Raw genomic sequence first — 17557 nt, 5'->3', positions numbered from 1 at the left:
ATTAGTAAAAACATAAAAGAAGTAAAGTTTAAGAGCCAGATAAATACAGACAAAAGGCCCCATATGGCTCCTGTGCCGCACTTTTGCGAGGCCCGATCTAGAAGAACACCTGCTGTCCGTCATCAGACAACCTTTTTACTGCATAATTCCTCGAATCCCTCCGTCTTTCCCCCCCTGTGCTCATAAAAATAAAAACTAATCCCGCGTCCATGTTTGAGCTCAGGCATTGGAATTCCAGCATAGCGACGCGTCCTGCTGTTGTTGTGCGCGAGTGGCGGCACCGCACGGACGTGTGAACGATCGTCTCCATTACATTTGTCCCGCCGCGGGGGGGTGACGGCCTCCAGCCGCCACAGCCCACCTGGCAACGTCCCCGCGACGCCCCGCCAGCGCGTGGGTGCAGTGCGGCTCCCAAACGTAACCAGATCCAGCTTTGATGAGGAGACGTTAACAGCTGCTCAGGGTGGTGTAAGACAGGGGGCAGTGAGAGTGTGTGTGTGTGAGTGTGTGTGAGAGTGTGTGTGACGAAGATGACGTCTTGATCGGTCCTCGGAAGCTGTAACAGTAGCCAGAAGATTGAATCAATGCAGAGATTTAGAATCCTGTTGGCTCTGCTGAGGGCTCCCACGGATATTAGGTGCTCTTGTGTCCTACACACACACACACACACACACACACACACACACACACACACACACACACACACACACACACACACACACACACACACACACACACACACACACACACACACACACACACACACACACACACACACACACACACACACACACACCAATCTTCCAGAGCTCTCTCAGGCATTGTCAACGCCAGTCAATCTCAGACCAATTCAGATGGGATAAAAAAAAGGCTCAAGGGCATCAAAAGATGGTGTTTTTTTTTGTTTGTGTGTGTTTTCTCATAATGAAGAGTGCAAGTCTTTTCCGCTGCCTTGGCAAAGTTGATATGAAGGAACGGCAATTCATTCTCCTACGGAAACACAATGAGCGATTGTCAGGAGCCAGGCTTGAAAATCTTGATTTGCCAGTTGTATATATAATAAGTAATGATTTAATACTTAAGTACCAGTTGCGAATAAGTATCACAATTCAGAAAGAACTGAGATAAAGTGGCAAGAATATGAGGAGGACTAGTTAATAAAAGGTCAAAACCCAAGGTGATAATAATAAAAAGTACAGTTGAATAGATGTTTATTTTCTATTTTAAGTCTCAACCAAATGTTTTCAAACCAAATCAAGCACATAAAAACTTTAAACACTTTAAAATGGGAATCACATATGGACTATTAATAAGATACTTATTAATACCTTGTTCGTTGTGATTATTAATTAATTAATTTCCTGTGTTGCTTAACCCCGTATGAGGGAGCGGGGGGGTTTGAACCTATCCTAGTTTCAATGGGCGAGAGGCAGGGGACACCCTGGACAGGAGGCCAGTCTGTCAGAGACACAAAAACACACAACCATTCACACACACACTCATACCTACAGATAATTTCCCCAAGTTCTCAATCAACCTCTGTATTGTTTCTGGACTGTGGGAGGAAACCGGAGTTCCCGGAGTAAACCCACGCAGCACGGGGAGAACATACAAACTCCAAGCGAACCGGCAAACTTCGCAACCCATTGCACTTTTATTCTACTCTTTTATACCAGTATGATGCTATAAATACTAGTTTAGTTTAGTTATTTAAAAGAGCAGGTATCATTAATAGTGAATTACTTCTCTCTTGGTACTTAGGGAGTTTAGTAGAAGTTAGTTTTCACAAAAGTGAATTGATAAGTTCTGTTTTTTTCCTGGTAATAATCAGTATTTAAGGTGTTTTTCATAGTTAATATCGTGCTATTAAGGGTGGAATATAGTCACAATGAACAAGGTGTGAGTGAGTACTTTGTGATAAGTGGCAATAATTGCTGTTTATACACATATAAAACAGAACATGTGTTCCCCATCCTAAAGTGTTACCAGAATAATACATTTCATTACATTATTTTGAAAAAAAGATACACTTTAATTACTATGTGAAAAATATTAGATTATTAAATTTAAGCAAAAATAAGGAGGGGAACAAATCTGACTCTAATCTGATTTGATCCCTAATCATATTCGAAGGGAGAACAATGGACTCAGATTTTATAGTGTTGATTTTTTTTATCCCTGAGCTTCTCCAGCGTAAAATAAGGAAAATCGGATAAGATTGAGCTTCTTGAAGAGGTGTCAGGTTAGTTTACGTCGATCCCAGCTGTTCAGGGTGTGAGGGAGTGAACATCCTGAGAAGCTGATGTACTCGTCAGTTAACTTTGATTTGTGTTTTTTATTGGAGAAAAGCGTAGTATCTAGAGGAAACCCACTAAAGCGCTCGGAGAGTAGATGACCCACTGTATATATCAACCCTGATCTGAACCTCTCTTTGAGGCGCTAATGTAACACACGTCTGGTTTTCACATTAACCTCGAGGTCCTTCTTGCTGTCAGTCTGTCAGGTAAGATCGAATCCGTAATTAACCACATTTAAACCGGCTCGACTCTCATCTTCACCTTTTTACCTCCATAATAAGGGAAGAGTTTTCCCAGAGGCAGCGAGCGCGATGTTGGGCATGATATTAAAAATGTGAACACTCTGCAGTTTATTGAGGACCATAAAAACCAAGGTTTTGGGACTCGTAGAAATGTTAAAGCCTTAAACTGTCTTTAAAGTGAGCGATAGTCCTCAGTGACTTTCTGAAGTACGACATGGTGAGGTGCAAATTCTTGTTTTTTTTAAAGGCAAAACTAATATTAATATTTCAAACTAAAATGTAATTTTATAATAATAAACATTAAATAAATGACAGTTGTTGTTTACAATGAAGTCGCCAGATAAAATTGTACCAATTTTTTTAAATTTTGTTTTAAAAAAATAAAGTGTGCTTAATTAAAACGTTTTATTTTTAATATGCTATTAAAGTATGACTTGATTCATATATTCATATGGATGCAGCAGAAGAGGTGTTAAAAACACACAAGTCATGTACAATAAAACCCTTTTATGTCTCAAAAGTTTCTAAAAGGTTCAGACTTTTCCTTGATTTTCTGGAACTCCTGTGTTGTTCTCAGTATTATCTTGATCTTTAAAGTATATACTTTTTTGAGTATTGTTTTGTTTGTTTAAGCGCTTTGTGACCCTGGTCTGGAAAAGCGCTATATAAATAAATATTACTTACTTACTTACTTACTTACTATAATGGGAGATTTTAATGAATTTATGTTAAAGAAATAAGAAGAAAAACAACATATTGTTGTTGTGTATTGCTGTAAGTATAATTATAATCTCTGACAAATACACGAGTGATTTAACTCAGAAATACATGATTAAAAAACTGACGTGCAACTTGTATTTTCATTGACTCCCTTCAGACGGGAAGCAGATGCAGAGTTTAGTTTGCAGAATAGTAATGAAATGTTCTCATTTGAAATCCTGCCTGATACTTTTCTTTCTCTCTTAGCGAATGTTCTCTTAAGAGCTCAGTACAATTTGGCTCCATCAAAAGTTCTGCTCCCGCCTGTGCTTAGAATGTGTAGCACGTTTGTATTGATTCTTGATAGCGCCGCGATGATAAATTGACTCAATCCGTGCAGTTTAATCCACAGTAATGGAAGCACTTTCGGCTTCTCCTTCGCCTTCACTTAGTCATGGCGGTGGAGGCAGCTGTTGCAGAGGCAGACTCCGCTTTCTCAAGCTGTGATTTGCCTTGAGATCTACATCGAAAGTGATTTTATTGTTTCTACTTTTTATTCGTATCCAAATATCTCAAGCAGAAGTCCAACTCTGGCGAGTTATGCAGCAAGAGGCAACATTTCAATTGACAAATCAGAATATGACGGGGAAAAATTAGACTTTCTTACATTTAAATCAGATAATATGTATAAAAATATTATAATTTCAAGAATTACATTTAAGAACTAAATGTGAAGCAATCTTTAGACTTAGATTGTGTCATCTTGTTATTTCTCTTTATTTCTCCTTGTTCTTGTTCTTATTTTATTTTGATTTATTTTTTATAAAAAATTGCTGTATGTATTGGCTATTGGAAAAAAACCAATTTCAATTCAATAAAGTTTTACCTTACCTTTACCTTACCTTAGTTATTAATTAATATGATTAAAAAGCATTTTTCATATTTGTTTAAAATTACAATTAAAGTTATATTAAATAATAATATGTATTGTTAAATAAATACATATAAATGTCAAAATATATTGTTCATTCGATTTCTCTTTAGTACTAAAATTTGAAGAAGAATAAGCAGAAGTGAAGAAATGGAGAAAGAAATATTTAGATCAGAAGTACTAATATAATAATTAAATATATTTTATATGTTGCAGTGGTTTTGTTTTGATGAATTGTCTTTAGTTAAATCATGTTTGTATTTTCATGCAAAAGGGATATATTTATGCAAACAACATGTCTTCTTGTATAAACCAATATTTATGTCACTTTCAAGCCGCACTATGTAACATTTTATATTTTTCACTCCATTCATTTGACCACTTTTTTACTAGCGCAGTAGAAATCGCTCTTATCGCTACTATTTTTACGATTACACGTGATGTAACTCTGACTGTGTGACACACCCGGAGTGTTTGAGTGTCATCTTCTTCACAACAGTGTTTTTTATATGTACTGAAATACTCTTAAGAATGTAACAGGGAAATAAAAAGAGAAACTGACCTAAATTGTTCTCTTGTTTTGGAAACAAACGCCCCACATTGCAGTTACACTCTTGTAACACTGAGGGGAGCCAGAAGCAATGTTATTCAATCTTGCGGCGTATCGCTTTAGTTTGGCTAAATTCTTCCTCATTCTCGAAACGTTTATTGAATCATTTCTCATTAAAAAAATATGTATCTAAAATGATAGTTAGCATTGCTACCCTTGGAACATCAAATCACAGAACATCTTCATCTGCAGAACGAGCCATCGCGAGGCACGAGGTCAGAGAGATCGAACAGCGCCACTCGCAGGCGGGCCTGAGGGAGCGAGAGCGAGAACTGTCGCTGTCGGCGCCGTCGGGGCGCGACGACGACGACGTGGTCATCATCTACAACAGGGTGCCGAAGACGGCCAGCACCTCCTTCACCAACATCGCCTACGACCTGTGCGGCCGGAACCACTACCACGTGCTGCACATCAACACCACCAAGAACAACCCGGTCATGTCCATGCAGGACCAGGTGTGTGTGAAGTCGTCTGGGTCGTGTGTGTGTGTGTGTGTGTGTGTGTGTGTGTGTGTGTGTGTGTGTGTGTGTGTGTGTGTGTGTGTGTGTGTGTGTGTGTGTGTGTGTGTGTGTGTGTGTGTGTGTGTGTGTGTGTGTGTGTGTGTGTGTGTGTGTGTGTGTGTGTGTGTGTCCTCTAAATATCTACTGCTGTGCAGGTGCGCTTCGTGAAGAACGTGACGGAGTGGAGCGAGATGAAGCCCGCCTTCTATCACGGACACGTGTCCTTCCTGGACTTCACCAAGTTAGTCATTTTTTTAACCTTGTGAAGTATTTATTAAATGTCCTTTTGATTTTTTGAATCACACACTGCATTTCAATTCTGTCACGGACACTAAATCGACATTTTCAGTAGATGCAAAAACCCTGATTATCAGAAAATAAATGTAAAAATCTTCTTTTCTATGCCTTTTAAACTATTAACATTCTACACCACAAGTAGATTTCTTATGGGGCCACAACATGTTCTGTGACTGTCGTAAGGGGCCATCGAGCCAGAAGAAAATGTAATCAAATAAAAGTAAAAGGAGGTTTAATCTACTGGAAAAACCTAAGTAATATAATATACTAATGTAACGATAACAAAAAAAAGACCTTATGAAATCAGCTGAATCTTTAATCTGATCGCATGTTATATAATATTTCATTAATTTTACTTTAAAATCTATATATTTATTTGTTTTACATTTTTATGTATTGTTACTGTTTTGGAAAATAAAATAAATCATCAATCTTAGGAATAAATACATAAAATTTCCCAAAAAAAACAATTTCCCGAAGGAGACCTTCTTTAGGGATCAATAAAGTTTTACCTTACCTTACCTTAACATTGGCAATATAATGTACTAATGTAAAGATAACAAAAAAAAGACCTTATGAAATCAGCTGAATCTTTAATCTGATCGCATGTTATATAATATTTCATTAATTTTACTTTAAAATCTATATATTTATTTGTTATACATTTTTATGTATTGTTACTGTTTTGGAAAATAAAATAAATCATCAATCTTAGGAATAAATACATAAAATTTCCACCAAAAAACAATTTCCCGAAGGAGACCTCCTCAGGGATCAATAAAGTTTTACCTTACCTTACCTTAACATTGGTAATATAATGTACTAATGTAAAGATAACAAAAAAAAGACCTTATGAAATCAGCTAATTGCATGTTATATAATATTTCATTCATTTTACTTTAAAATCTATATATTTATATATTTATTTGTTATACATTTTTATGTATTGTTACTGTTTTGGAAAATAAAATAAATCATCAATCTTAGGAATAAATACATAAAATTTCCCAAAAAAAACTATTGATCCCTCAGGAGGTTAAGTTTTACCTTACCTTACCTTAACATTGGTAATATAATGTACTAATGTAAAGATAACAAAAAAAAGACCTTATGAAATCAGCTGAATCTTTAATCTGATCGCATGTTATATAATATTTCATTAATTTTACTTTAAAGATCTTTCAAAACCTTTTTATATTTCCCATGTCATAGTAAAACTAAATAAGCAATAGTTATTATTCTATTTAAAATACATTTTTCTAATATGATTTAAAAACACTTTATTTTCAAATAAATTCCTCCAAAATGGGCAAAGAAAAAAATAATTCAATACTTAAATGAGTTAAATAATCAGATTGTTAGTCATCAGATACATTTATACACGATCAGTCCTATAGTTTTAGTTTCACTTCATGTACAGTCAGCGTCAGTGTCTGTTCTTAACGCTTTTATTAGGATTCGTATCATGTTTTCACTTCGCAACCAGGTTCTGATGTCATCGTTGTGTCTCAGGTTCGGCGTGAAGAGAAAACCAATTTACATCAACGTGATCCGAGACCCCATCGAGCGACTGGTGTCCTATTATTACTTCCTGAGATTCGGGGACGACTACAGACCCGGCCTGAGGCGCAGGAAGCAGGGCGATAAGAAGGTAGAGATGGAAAAGCTGACGTCTTTCGATTCCTCCTTTGAAACGTATCTCTGCGTTTCAGACGTTCGACGAATGCGTATCAGCCGGTGGGTCGGACTGCGCCCCCGAGAAACTCTGGTTGCAGATCCCCTTTTTCTGTGGACACTATTCTGAGTGCTGGTGAGAATCATAATCACATTTATTCTCACTGTTACTGTCGGTAAAGGATTTGTAAGGAGTTTGTTTGGGTTCAATTAAAACGTTTAACTAAAACATGAGACAATAGTAAGTAAGTAAGTAAGTAAGTAATATTTATTTATATAGCGCTTTTCCAGACCAGGGTCACAAAGCGCTTAAACAATCAAAACAATACTCAAAAAAAAAGTACATACTTTAAAGATCAAGATAATACTGAGAACACAACAGGAGTTCCAGAAATTCAAGGAAAAGCCTGAACAAATAGAAACGTCTTAAGATGTTTCTTAAAGGAGTCAGTAGATCCATCAAGCGCAAAGAGAGAGGAAGATCGTTCCAAAGCTTAGGAGCAACAGCCTGAAAAGATTTCTCTCCTCTGGTCCTGAGCCGTGTGCGAGGAACCATCAGTAGATTCTGATCCACAGACCTCAGAGCCCGAGCTGGGGTGTAAGGCTGGATCAGATCAGTGATGTAAGGAGGAGCCTGACCATGAATAGCTCTGAAAGTAAGAATTTTAAAGTTGAATAAATAGGTAATATAGGTAAATAAGATATTTGTGTAAACTGGGAAATAATAGAAAATACAATTATTTTACAATATTTTCAAGGCGTATCAAAATAGCTTGAAAAAAGTGATTAATATAACATTATATTTTTGACAAATACATTTGGAAACTAATGACTTTGTCATATCATATATAATATAAATGTAATATAAACAATGTTTAGGAATATATATATATATATATATATATATATATAATTAGTTTGAGAATTGTTGATTTGTTTGTATAAAAATGTATGAAAATAAAGAGGAAGTATGTATGTATGTATAATATTTACAAACAAAATCTATAAAATCTAGAAAATAAAATAAATCATCAATCTTAGGAATAAATACATAAAATTTCCCAAAAAAAACAATTTCATAAATATCAATACATTTTTACCTTACCTTACCTTAACATTGGTTATTGGTTCTTTCATTACATTACTCAATGGCTTTTGGGTTTCAAACCTGGGGCCCGCAGTTCACTTGCAGGCCCTGACATTATGTTCTGCGCCCCCCCCCCCCCATTTATTGTGTACATTTTTAAATAGTGCAGGCAGATTGAGGTACACATTTTTGTTCAACGTCACATTGGCTAAAGATCATCACGTCTAATGGTATAATTTATTTAACTTTGTTTATATTGTTAAGATGGAACAGATTTCTAATATAAAATGGTCCAAATTCACATTAAATCTACACAAAAATGCATCAAACTTTAAACAAATAAATATAAATCTAATCAAAAACTTTGGCCCATTCTATACAATAATTGACCTCTTCTGGCCCCCCAACCAGTTGAGTTTGAGGCCCCTCCTCTAAATGATTAAAAAAAAAAATCAGACTTTTAGTGTGTGTTCTGTGTTTGTTTGAATTTATATTTACTCCGAGCTATTTCTCGTCTTCGCTCCCCGTGGTGCTTTGAAAGTTCCGTCAGGAGAGAAACTTTTATTTCTTCTCGTCCCTGGAATGCATCGTCTCTCCTCACTTGCTCCCTAAAAAAAAGTCTTTGCAGAATCCGTGTCGGGATTTCAGTTTTCTCAGGACTTCTGGCAGCCTTGTTCCGCAAATACCTTCCCCTGTTTATATACTCGGGCATTTGAAGTATTGCTTTGCATGCAGATCAAATCTGCGATCAAAAGGGCGTTTGCTAATTATTCAAAAAGTTAGTTTTCTCCTGGAAAACTTTTTGTTAGTTGCGTAACCAGCCCTCGTCCATGTGTGTTTATGATAGTGGAGTGAAAATAGATAAAACAATGTTATTTTGTACTGACTTTAATGATTTATTAGACAATTAAATGTCAAGTATAACTTTTTTAGGCTATTTATTTTAGTGATTATTTTACTTTGTTCCTTCTTTACATGTGTTCTTTAAGTGATAATGTAAAAAAAGTAAAGAAAATAATAGTATAAAAACATCACATTTGAATGTTTTGTTCTTTTATATCTCATATTTCCACAGTTCTTTCATTTTATCAATCGACTACTTTAACGTTATAATGTTATGGTATATGATTAGTTACTTCTTTCAAAAAGTAACTAGTTACAAAAAGAAAGAGAGGGATAAAGGTACATTTGAATCTGTAAGGGCCAGTGTAAGTTTGGATGATTTTATGAATCATTTCAGACAAAAGAAAGGAACAAACAATGAAATAAACTCAAACAAATCAGATAAATGCACCCATTATATTTTGGGAGAATCTCAAATAGCCAATCACTTGACTTTATCCCCCCTAGGAACTTAAACACACATGAAACGTTCTCTTTTTGTTCCCAAAAAAACACAAAAACCTATTTAATAACATTGTTATTTCCCTTTAAAGGTTGTGTTTTTAATAAAGTGATTTTCAAACAATACAATAAAAGTGTTGAATAAATGAAATAACTTGAAAAAAACACGATAAGTTCAGACAGTTCAACGATGAAGTAATGAATGATACATCAAAACTTTTTGTGATACAGTATTCAGGTATAGTGTTTCGCGTTTGGTTTTAAAATATCATACGTTCTTGAACGCACCGTGGCAACCCCATGGTCATTGAATGCATCGTTGATGTCGAAGAAAGTGAATAGACGTCGTGTTTCTTCTGGTCTTTACCTCATCGTCGCATTTATAATTTGTTTTAAGAAGTAATAACATAAACTTATGGTGTTTCGATGCAAAAACTTAGCTGCTGTGAATAAGATGCGAGTCCCAACATAGGTATTACTACACTTAATACTCTTACAAACAGCATTTTCCCCCCGATTTCCGTTCTTGTTATTCCAGTCTTCAGGTTAGTGTTTCTTCATCCCATTCATCCTCCATCAACAGGCCCCTTAGGAAACACCATTTCTCACCTCCTGGAGGAAACCCTGAAATACTAGCTTGCCGTTTTCACCTTTTCTCACGTTGATCTCCATTTTAAATCTGCGTGGAGATGAATATTAATGCTGTGTGCGGCACCTTCTTATGCAAATATATACAGTCCACGAGCGGCGTCTCTATATGTACACTTGAGATGCCGCTGCCTCCCCTCCGGCACTTTACTTTGATTTAAACCCGTTTTTCTTCCTTCGTTATTCTTTCCCAACCTTCACGGTGCTTTTATTGTTCCGCATTTATCCTTGTCTCGCTCCTACTTTTTTTTTCCCCAGCCAGTCTCTATATTTCTTTTTATTCTCACCTTTTTTTCTTTTCCACGTCGACCTCCGCTCAGCACATTCTACTTAAAACGATGTATGTTTTTTTTTAAGGAATGTGGGCAGCCAGTGGGCTCTGGAACAGGCTAAATACAACCTGGTGAACGAGTACATGCTGGTCGGGGTGACGGAGGAGCTGGAGGACTTTGTGATGATGCTGGAGGCTGCACTGCCGCGCTTCTTCAGAGGAGCCACCGAGCTCTACAAGACAGGTAACACACGAGTCGGATCCGGGATGGATGCTCGGCTCGGATAAAAAAAAGAAAAAAAAGTTCCTTATTTACAATCTGGAACGTTCCCTCGAGAGATTGATCGATACACACTCACAAATTGGTTACAATCGTTGCTGCCACGATGAGGAACGGAGCGTCAGGACGGATTGAATATTCCAGTGCGGAGAAATGATCGCAGCGTCAGATCGAGAGTTGATTCGTTTAGTGGAGTTGGTATTTATTTCATGATTCGTTTACCCCTGGATTGGAATTGATTGGTTCAGAAATTAAATGTTTGTTTAAGTAGATTCATATACATTGTCTCTTTTTAAGTTGTAAACGTCTGCAGTTGATACAAAACTCTGCAGCGAGAATTCTGACCCGCTCAAGTAGAAGAACTCACATTTCTCCGGTCCTTAAAACTCTTCACTGGCTTCCAGTTTCTTTCAGGATCAACTTTAAAATTCTGGTTCTTACTTTCAGAGCTATTCATGGTCAGACTCCTCCTTACATCAGTGATCTGATCCAGCCTTACACCCCAGCTCGGGCTCTGAGGTCTGTGGATCAGAATCTACTGATGGTTCCAATCTTTTCAGGCTGTTGCTCCTAAGCTTTGGAACGATCTTCCTCTCTCTTTGCGCTTGATGGATCTACTGACTCCTTTAAGAAAGATCTTAAGACGTTTCTATTTGTTCAGGCTTTTCCTTGAATTTCTGGAACTCCTGTGTTGTTCTCAGTATTATCTTGATCTTTAAAGTATGTACTTTTTTGAGTATTGTTTTGATTGTTTAAGCGCTTTGTGACCCTGGTCTCGAAAAGCGCTATATAAATAAATATTACTTACTTACTTACTTACTTATTAGTCCATCGGGTTTCCTGTTAAAATGACGAAACACACACAATAATACAGAGACTAAAACATGGAATACACAGAGACACAGACGCACATAAAGCAGTGACACAAACACACACACTAGTGAAAACAGTTTCTCAGACACGTTGAAAAATGAAGACACAAAGAGACACAGGAAGAAGGATTAATGGACACAAACTGAAATAAGACAGTGGAACAAAGAGAGACTCGGTATAAACTGACACACAAAAATGAATTGCAACAAAAACTTGGACAGAAACATCGATTGACAAAGGAGAAAACAAGAAAAAAGAGACATAAAAAGACAGACAAGAACAAAAAAAGGAGACTCAGGTAAAAACTGACACACAAAAATGAGTTGAGACAAAACAAAAACTTTGACAGTAACATCGATTGACAAAGGATTTGAGATAAAAAAAGAGAAGTAAAAAGACAGACAAGAACAAAAAAAGGAGACTCAGGTAAAAACTGACACACAAAAATTAATTGAGACGAAAAACAAACACTTGGACAGAAACATCAATTGACAAAAAGAGAAAACAAGGAAAAAAGAGACATTAAAAGACAGACAAGGACAAAAAAGGAGACTCGGGTAAAAACTGACACTTTGGTGATCACACTGAAGTCAACCCCAGCTACACATATACAAGAGGCCCCCTTTTTTGTTTTCTTTACTATAAATATTTGGACTTGGTTTCTTTTCTGTTATCATTATTCTCTTGAAAATAAATAAGAATTGCTAATAAAAAGTGGGGGGGCAGACGGCACACACAGAGACACAGTAAGAAATCATGGAGATAAGTCTCTGAACTAACACATCAAAGAGGGACACAGTAATAAAAACAGGATAATGGACACAGAAAAAAACATACATCACTAGACACTGGTTTAAAAAGACACACAAATGAATATAGTAAAAGATGGACGTTTACATGAACACAAACATGGATTGACTTATGTTGTCTTGGCCTTTTAAAGTATATATTTTAACTGTGTATTGTCTTTGATTGTTAAATCCCTTTGTGACCCTGGTCTAGAAAGATCTTTACAAATAACGTTGACTTACTTACAGGAACACGCTGGTGAAATGAAAAGACTAACACCTGACACAAAGCAACACAATTACAATTTCTTTTTTTCATAAACATTGTAGAGAAAATATATATTAACACAAAAACACGCTTCATTTTTTTTGAAGTCGAGTTTTGGAACTTCTTTTAAGATTTTAGCTTTTTTTATTTTTGTAATACATATACACATGTATAGGATACATACACGATACATGTGAGATGATAAGATATAAGTGATATATTGCGATACTGTAGGAACAACAATATATTATTTCTTTCAGAGAAACAACAAATATATCAACAATGCACAGTGAAGTGTATTAACAGTCTCAAACAACCCAGAGCAACAATGTTTAATTTTTTAACTTGAAACTTTGTTTTAAAATGGGTCAAAACATCAGCTTTAAAAGCGGCTGGTGTATCCTTAATTGTTCAGTCATTGCTGCTATTTTGCCAGTTTTTTTGTTACTTTGGCACAAAGGAAATGACAATTGTTGCCAACTAGTGGCCGGAGGTTTAATTGCACCACACAAATGAACAAACGCTGTGAATACTTGAGTGTTAATTGTAAAATAAAACATCAAATGATTGTCTCTTATACACAAGCTATTGAAATATAAACCGTAAAATAAAAACGTTTAATTAAAAACAATGTTATTTCAAAAATATTTAAATATCGATACAGTGCTATTGAATATCGATACAGTATCGTGAACAGAAATATTGCAATATTATAACTGCAACTTGCAATGAACTTTGAATTTTTGTTCCCCAACCAGGCAAGAAGTCCCACCTGAGGAAGACCACGGAAAAGAAACCGGCCACTAAGGAATCCACCGCCAAACTGCAGCAGTCGGCCATTTGGAAAATGGAGAACGAGTTCTACGAATTTGCACTGGAGCAGTTTCAGTTTGTCCGAGCGCACGCCGTCAGAGAGAAGGATGGCGAGCTCTACCTGCTGGCACAAAACTTCTTCTACGAAAAGATCTACCCGAAAAACTGAGCCCCACTTAACCTCGCGTCACGAAGGGCAAGGACGCCCGCCCAAGGGCGACGAAAGTAAACAAGCTGGACCAGCAGCTGCCGCGACCGTGATGGAGACGCTCCGGCGGGCCGACCCGGTGCCGACGCTCTTCAAGTCTGCCAGCTGGGACGAGAGCTTGTGTTACCCCCCCACCCCTCACATCAGCAGCCCACTTTCTCTCTTTAGTGTCAAAGGTCGCCACAGAACCAACAGCTGATCAGACTTTTTTTTGGGGGGGGGTCGGTTCTGACCATGTACTTTCACTGGCTCTGTGCTGTTTGTGTTTGGTTGTGTTTTAACTCTATCGTGACGAATGTGACAGTTGAACGCTGCCATGACTCATCACCGGAGCCTGAAGGCTAAAAAACACTGCTGTATTACTGAACCAGAACTTTTAGTATACCTATTTACCACACTCTTTCTTATTGTTGTTTTCAGAGAACTGTCCAGTTTTCACTTGATGTTCTTGAGACAGACATGGCAGCTTTAAAGAGAAACAAAAGGTCTCCCACATGTTATTGTTACTATAATTTATTTATCTCGTCGCCTCGGCGCGTTTGAAATTGCAGCTGATTTTTTAGTTCAAGATTCAGTGTGAGATATTTTTAGAAAGTACATTTTAAGTTTTAATCAATAGAACGCAACGTATTTTGACGCCTTTTCACGAAAGGCAGAAATGTGTTTCTGTTTTTCTTAATTCTATGACAAGAACAAGGGTGGTTTATTACCGAACACTGAGGGATTAAAGACTGCTCATGAGTATTTGTGTGCCTTCTTTACAACCAGCTTCCCTTTCGCTGCAGCTTTGTCCACCTGATGGTCGACTGTTCTCCATTGACTGCCGCCGCACATTAAACTGAGGAAAAAAACTTCTGAAGGTGAATTGTGTCTTCCTGTACACCGACAACCGTCTACTACTAGCCTGCTTTCCGTTGTCATGTTTTTTTTCAATAGACGTCGACAGGTGAGTCTGATTTTTCTATTTGTATTTTGTACAGTAAAAAAAAAAAGAAGCTGCGTCAGTGTAACGGAAGGCTGCGTTACTCAGTTTGACCTACAGAGGACGCTAAAGGGCAGTGACGTTTGCTCCAGTGACAAGACGGTTTTAATCTTTATTGAAAAAATGTAAAACTTGATATTTAATTTATAAAATTTAAAAAAAGTCAGATGCCAAGTATGCTTATGACTAGATATTAATAAAGATCGCAAATAAGAATAAAATGGTTCTTACTTATAAAATAATGCAGTATCTTTATTTATAATGTACTAACCTTTTTTTTACACTTATTTTTGATCTTACACTTAAAATTATATGATTTTTAACTGTAACCAAACAGCTTTCGATGGTTGATCAAACAAGATATTTTAGAAATTTAATGGATTAGAGATAAAAATAGTTAATGGATTAGAGATAAAAAATAGTTATTTATTTCTCCTCATATTTTCAATACCATGGAACACAATATTTACGATTGATAACATTTCTTCTCACATTTAGAATATTTCGTTTTTATAAACATGAGGTTAGATCAGACCTCCCGGGGGCCACATCCCTTTGACTGTATTTATGTGGCCCTTGTAATGTCAAAGTATGATTATGTATAAATGGTTCTAATTCATTATAAAGTGATTTTTGTATTTATTATTCATTTACAACACTTATTTACCTTTTCCCTCCTTTTTGTGTATACTTTTTTGAGTATATATTAATCCCTCAAAATATTTAAAGTTAGTTGAAGAAATGTTTTGAAAAAAACTCATACAAGAATAAAATTGCAGCTTATTAAGCTTAATAAATGTAACAGCCTAATGATGCTTGTCCTTTTTTTAGGGATTTTCTCGACGGCCCCTAACAACATTCACAGAATTTAATGTGGCCCTTGAAGAAATGTAATTGCCCACCCCTGGGTTAGATGATACAGAATATCAATTTGTCATGTGATCATTAATGTGTGTCCTTATATCAACAGAAATTCAACATTATAGTACAAAATCACTTTTATAAAACAAAGTAATGCACAGATTCCATGCTTGGTCAGTAGGTGAATAGTCAACATGACTAGAGAGTCGGGCCATGTTGGCGTGACCACAGATGCTCAAGAGTTCGGGACATTAGTGACGCCAGCATCCATGTGTGTTATGTAACGCAGGAGTCAATCTTCATGCTGAGGTGTGACTTGTCTGCACCAGCAGAGAAGACTTTAGTGCCCGGTCCTGTCCTGCGGTTTCTCCATAGCAACTCCACTCCTAGCAGGGCCCCGTGGCTCCCGAGTCAACTCCTGACTCTTATTCGCTCTGACAGCAGATGTTTGCTCTGCGGCTCTTCCTGACACGGCGTCTGCCTGATGGTTCATGATCTAAATGTCAATCTGTGATCTGGATTAAACACCTTTTTTCTGACTCTCACGTGAATGTCATCCACCTGTTAAAAGGTGAAGTCTGTGTGGGAACTTGTTTTCTACTGGGTTGTGCAAGAGAGTCGTGGGACTCTACTGCCCCCTGCTGTCTCATGTGAATTAGCCTCTTCACAATCATATAAATGAATAAAATAATAAATAGAGGTTGATTTAAAATATAGAAATGTGATTGTAATACTCGGACTGTGATTCAGACTTGTTCGGCCATTTTATTTTTTATCTTCAACCCTCAGATTTGTTCAGCCATTTTAATGTTTATGCTCAACCATCATTAAGTCAATGTGAGATAATAAAGGACGTATAAACTGAAAATAAATATGATGCAATGTTAATATCTCTTTGCAATTCAGTTGACAACACCCACAGCCATTTTAATGTTTATGTTCAACCATCATTAAGTCAATGTGAGATAATAAAGGACGTATAAACTGAGAATAAATATGATGCAATGTTAATATCTCTTTGCAATTCAGTTGACAACACCCACATACACCCTGACCTCATAAAGAACAATGTCCTCGGTAAAAATAAAGGTTGTTTCATCTTTAATAAGTCTATTCTTTTTATAGAATATTTCCAAAGGAATTTCTAATTATATCTACTTTATCAGACTAGATATTCTTAAATTAATTATAAAGTATTATTTTATCCTTTGATCCTTTAAAGTATTGTTACTATGTAAACAATATGTCCAGCATTACTCTACACTAATACATTTAAAAAGTATATATATATATATATATATATATCTTCATACACACAACAATAAAAAAGACTAAACCACTACTTACAACCACCTGCTTTTTATATCACTTTATATGACTTTATATGTCTCACTGACTTCAACTACACTACTGTATATAATACTGTATAGACAATAATAATGTACAATACAGTACAATAATTGTAGTTCTACAGCTGTTTATTAATACTTTCACTGCATAACCAGCATAATACGTATTTATAGTCTATATATATATATATATATATATATATATATATATATATATATATATACAGGTACATCTAAAAATTGAATATCATGAAAAAGTTCAATATTTTTTGTCCCTCATTTCAGAATGTGAAACCAATATATAATATAGATTCATTACACATAGAGTGAAACATTTATTTATTGTTTAAAGAAAAAAAAAAAATTTAAACAGAAATGCCTGAAATTTCTGTTTAAAATATCCCTATGTAATATTCTAATTTTCTTAAACAATGCATTTTGGGTTTTAATTATCTATAAGCCAAAATCATCAAAATTTCAACAAATAAATGTTTGAAATGTTTAACTCTATGTTTAATAATCTATATAATAATAT

General features: G+C 35.9%; 2 protein-coding genes across 3 annotated transcripts in view; both read left to right on the top strand.

Annotated features, from left to right (window-relative positions):
- Positions 1–13791, top strand: part of hs2st1a (heparan sulfate 2-O-sulfotransferase 1a) — a 34406-nt gene extending 20615 nt beyond the window's left edge. Inside the window, exons 2-7 of the mRNA XM_087810946.1 lie at positions 4972–5234; positions 5435–5520; positions 7089–7227; positions 7289–7386; positions 10687–10844; positions 13568–13791. Of these exons, the coding sequence (XP_087667072.1) occupies positions 4972–5234; positions 5435–5520; positions 7089–7227; positions 7289–7386; positions 10687–10844; positions 13568–13791 (968 nt within the window). The remainder of the gene's footprint in view (positions 1–4971; positions 5235–5434; positions 5521–7088; positions 7228–7288; positions 7387–10686; positions 10845–13567) is intronic.
- Positions 13792–14692: 901 nt separating this feature from the next.
- Positions 14693–17557, top strand: part of pkn2a (protein kinase N2a) — a 28089-nt gene continuing 25224 nt past the window's right edge. For both annotated transcript variants that reach the window (XM_087810943.1, XM_087810940.1), the window contains exon 1: positions 14693–14776. In XM_087810943.1, coding sequence (XP_087667069.1) covers positions 14750–14776 — 27 coding nt within the window. In that variant the 5' untranslated portion in view covers positions 14693–14749. The remainder of the gene's footprint in view (positions 14777–17557) is intronic.

The sequence above is a fragment of the Callionymus lyra genome, chromosome 16 (genome assembly GCF_982586985.1).
Source record: "Callionymus lyra chromosome 16, fCalLyr1.hap1.1, whole genome shotgun sequence".
Classification (NCBI taxonomy): Eukaryota; Metazoa; Chordata; class Actinopteri; order Syngnathiformes; family Callionymidae; genus Callionymus; species Callionymus lyra.
The sequence above is the reverse complement of the archived record's forward strand: the minus strand, read 5'-3'. Positions and strand labels throughout refer to the sequence as shown.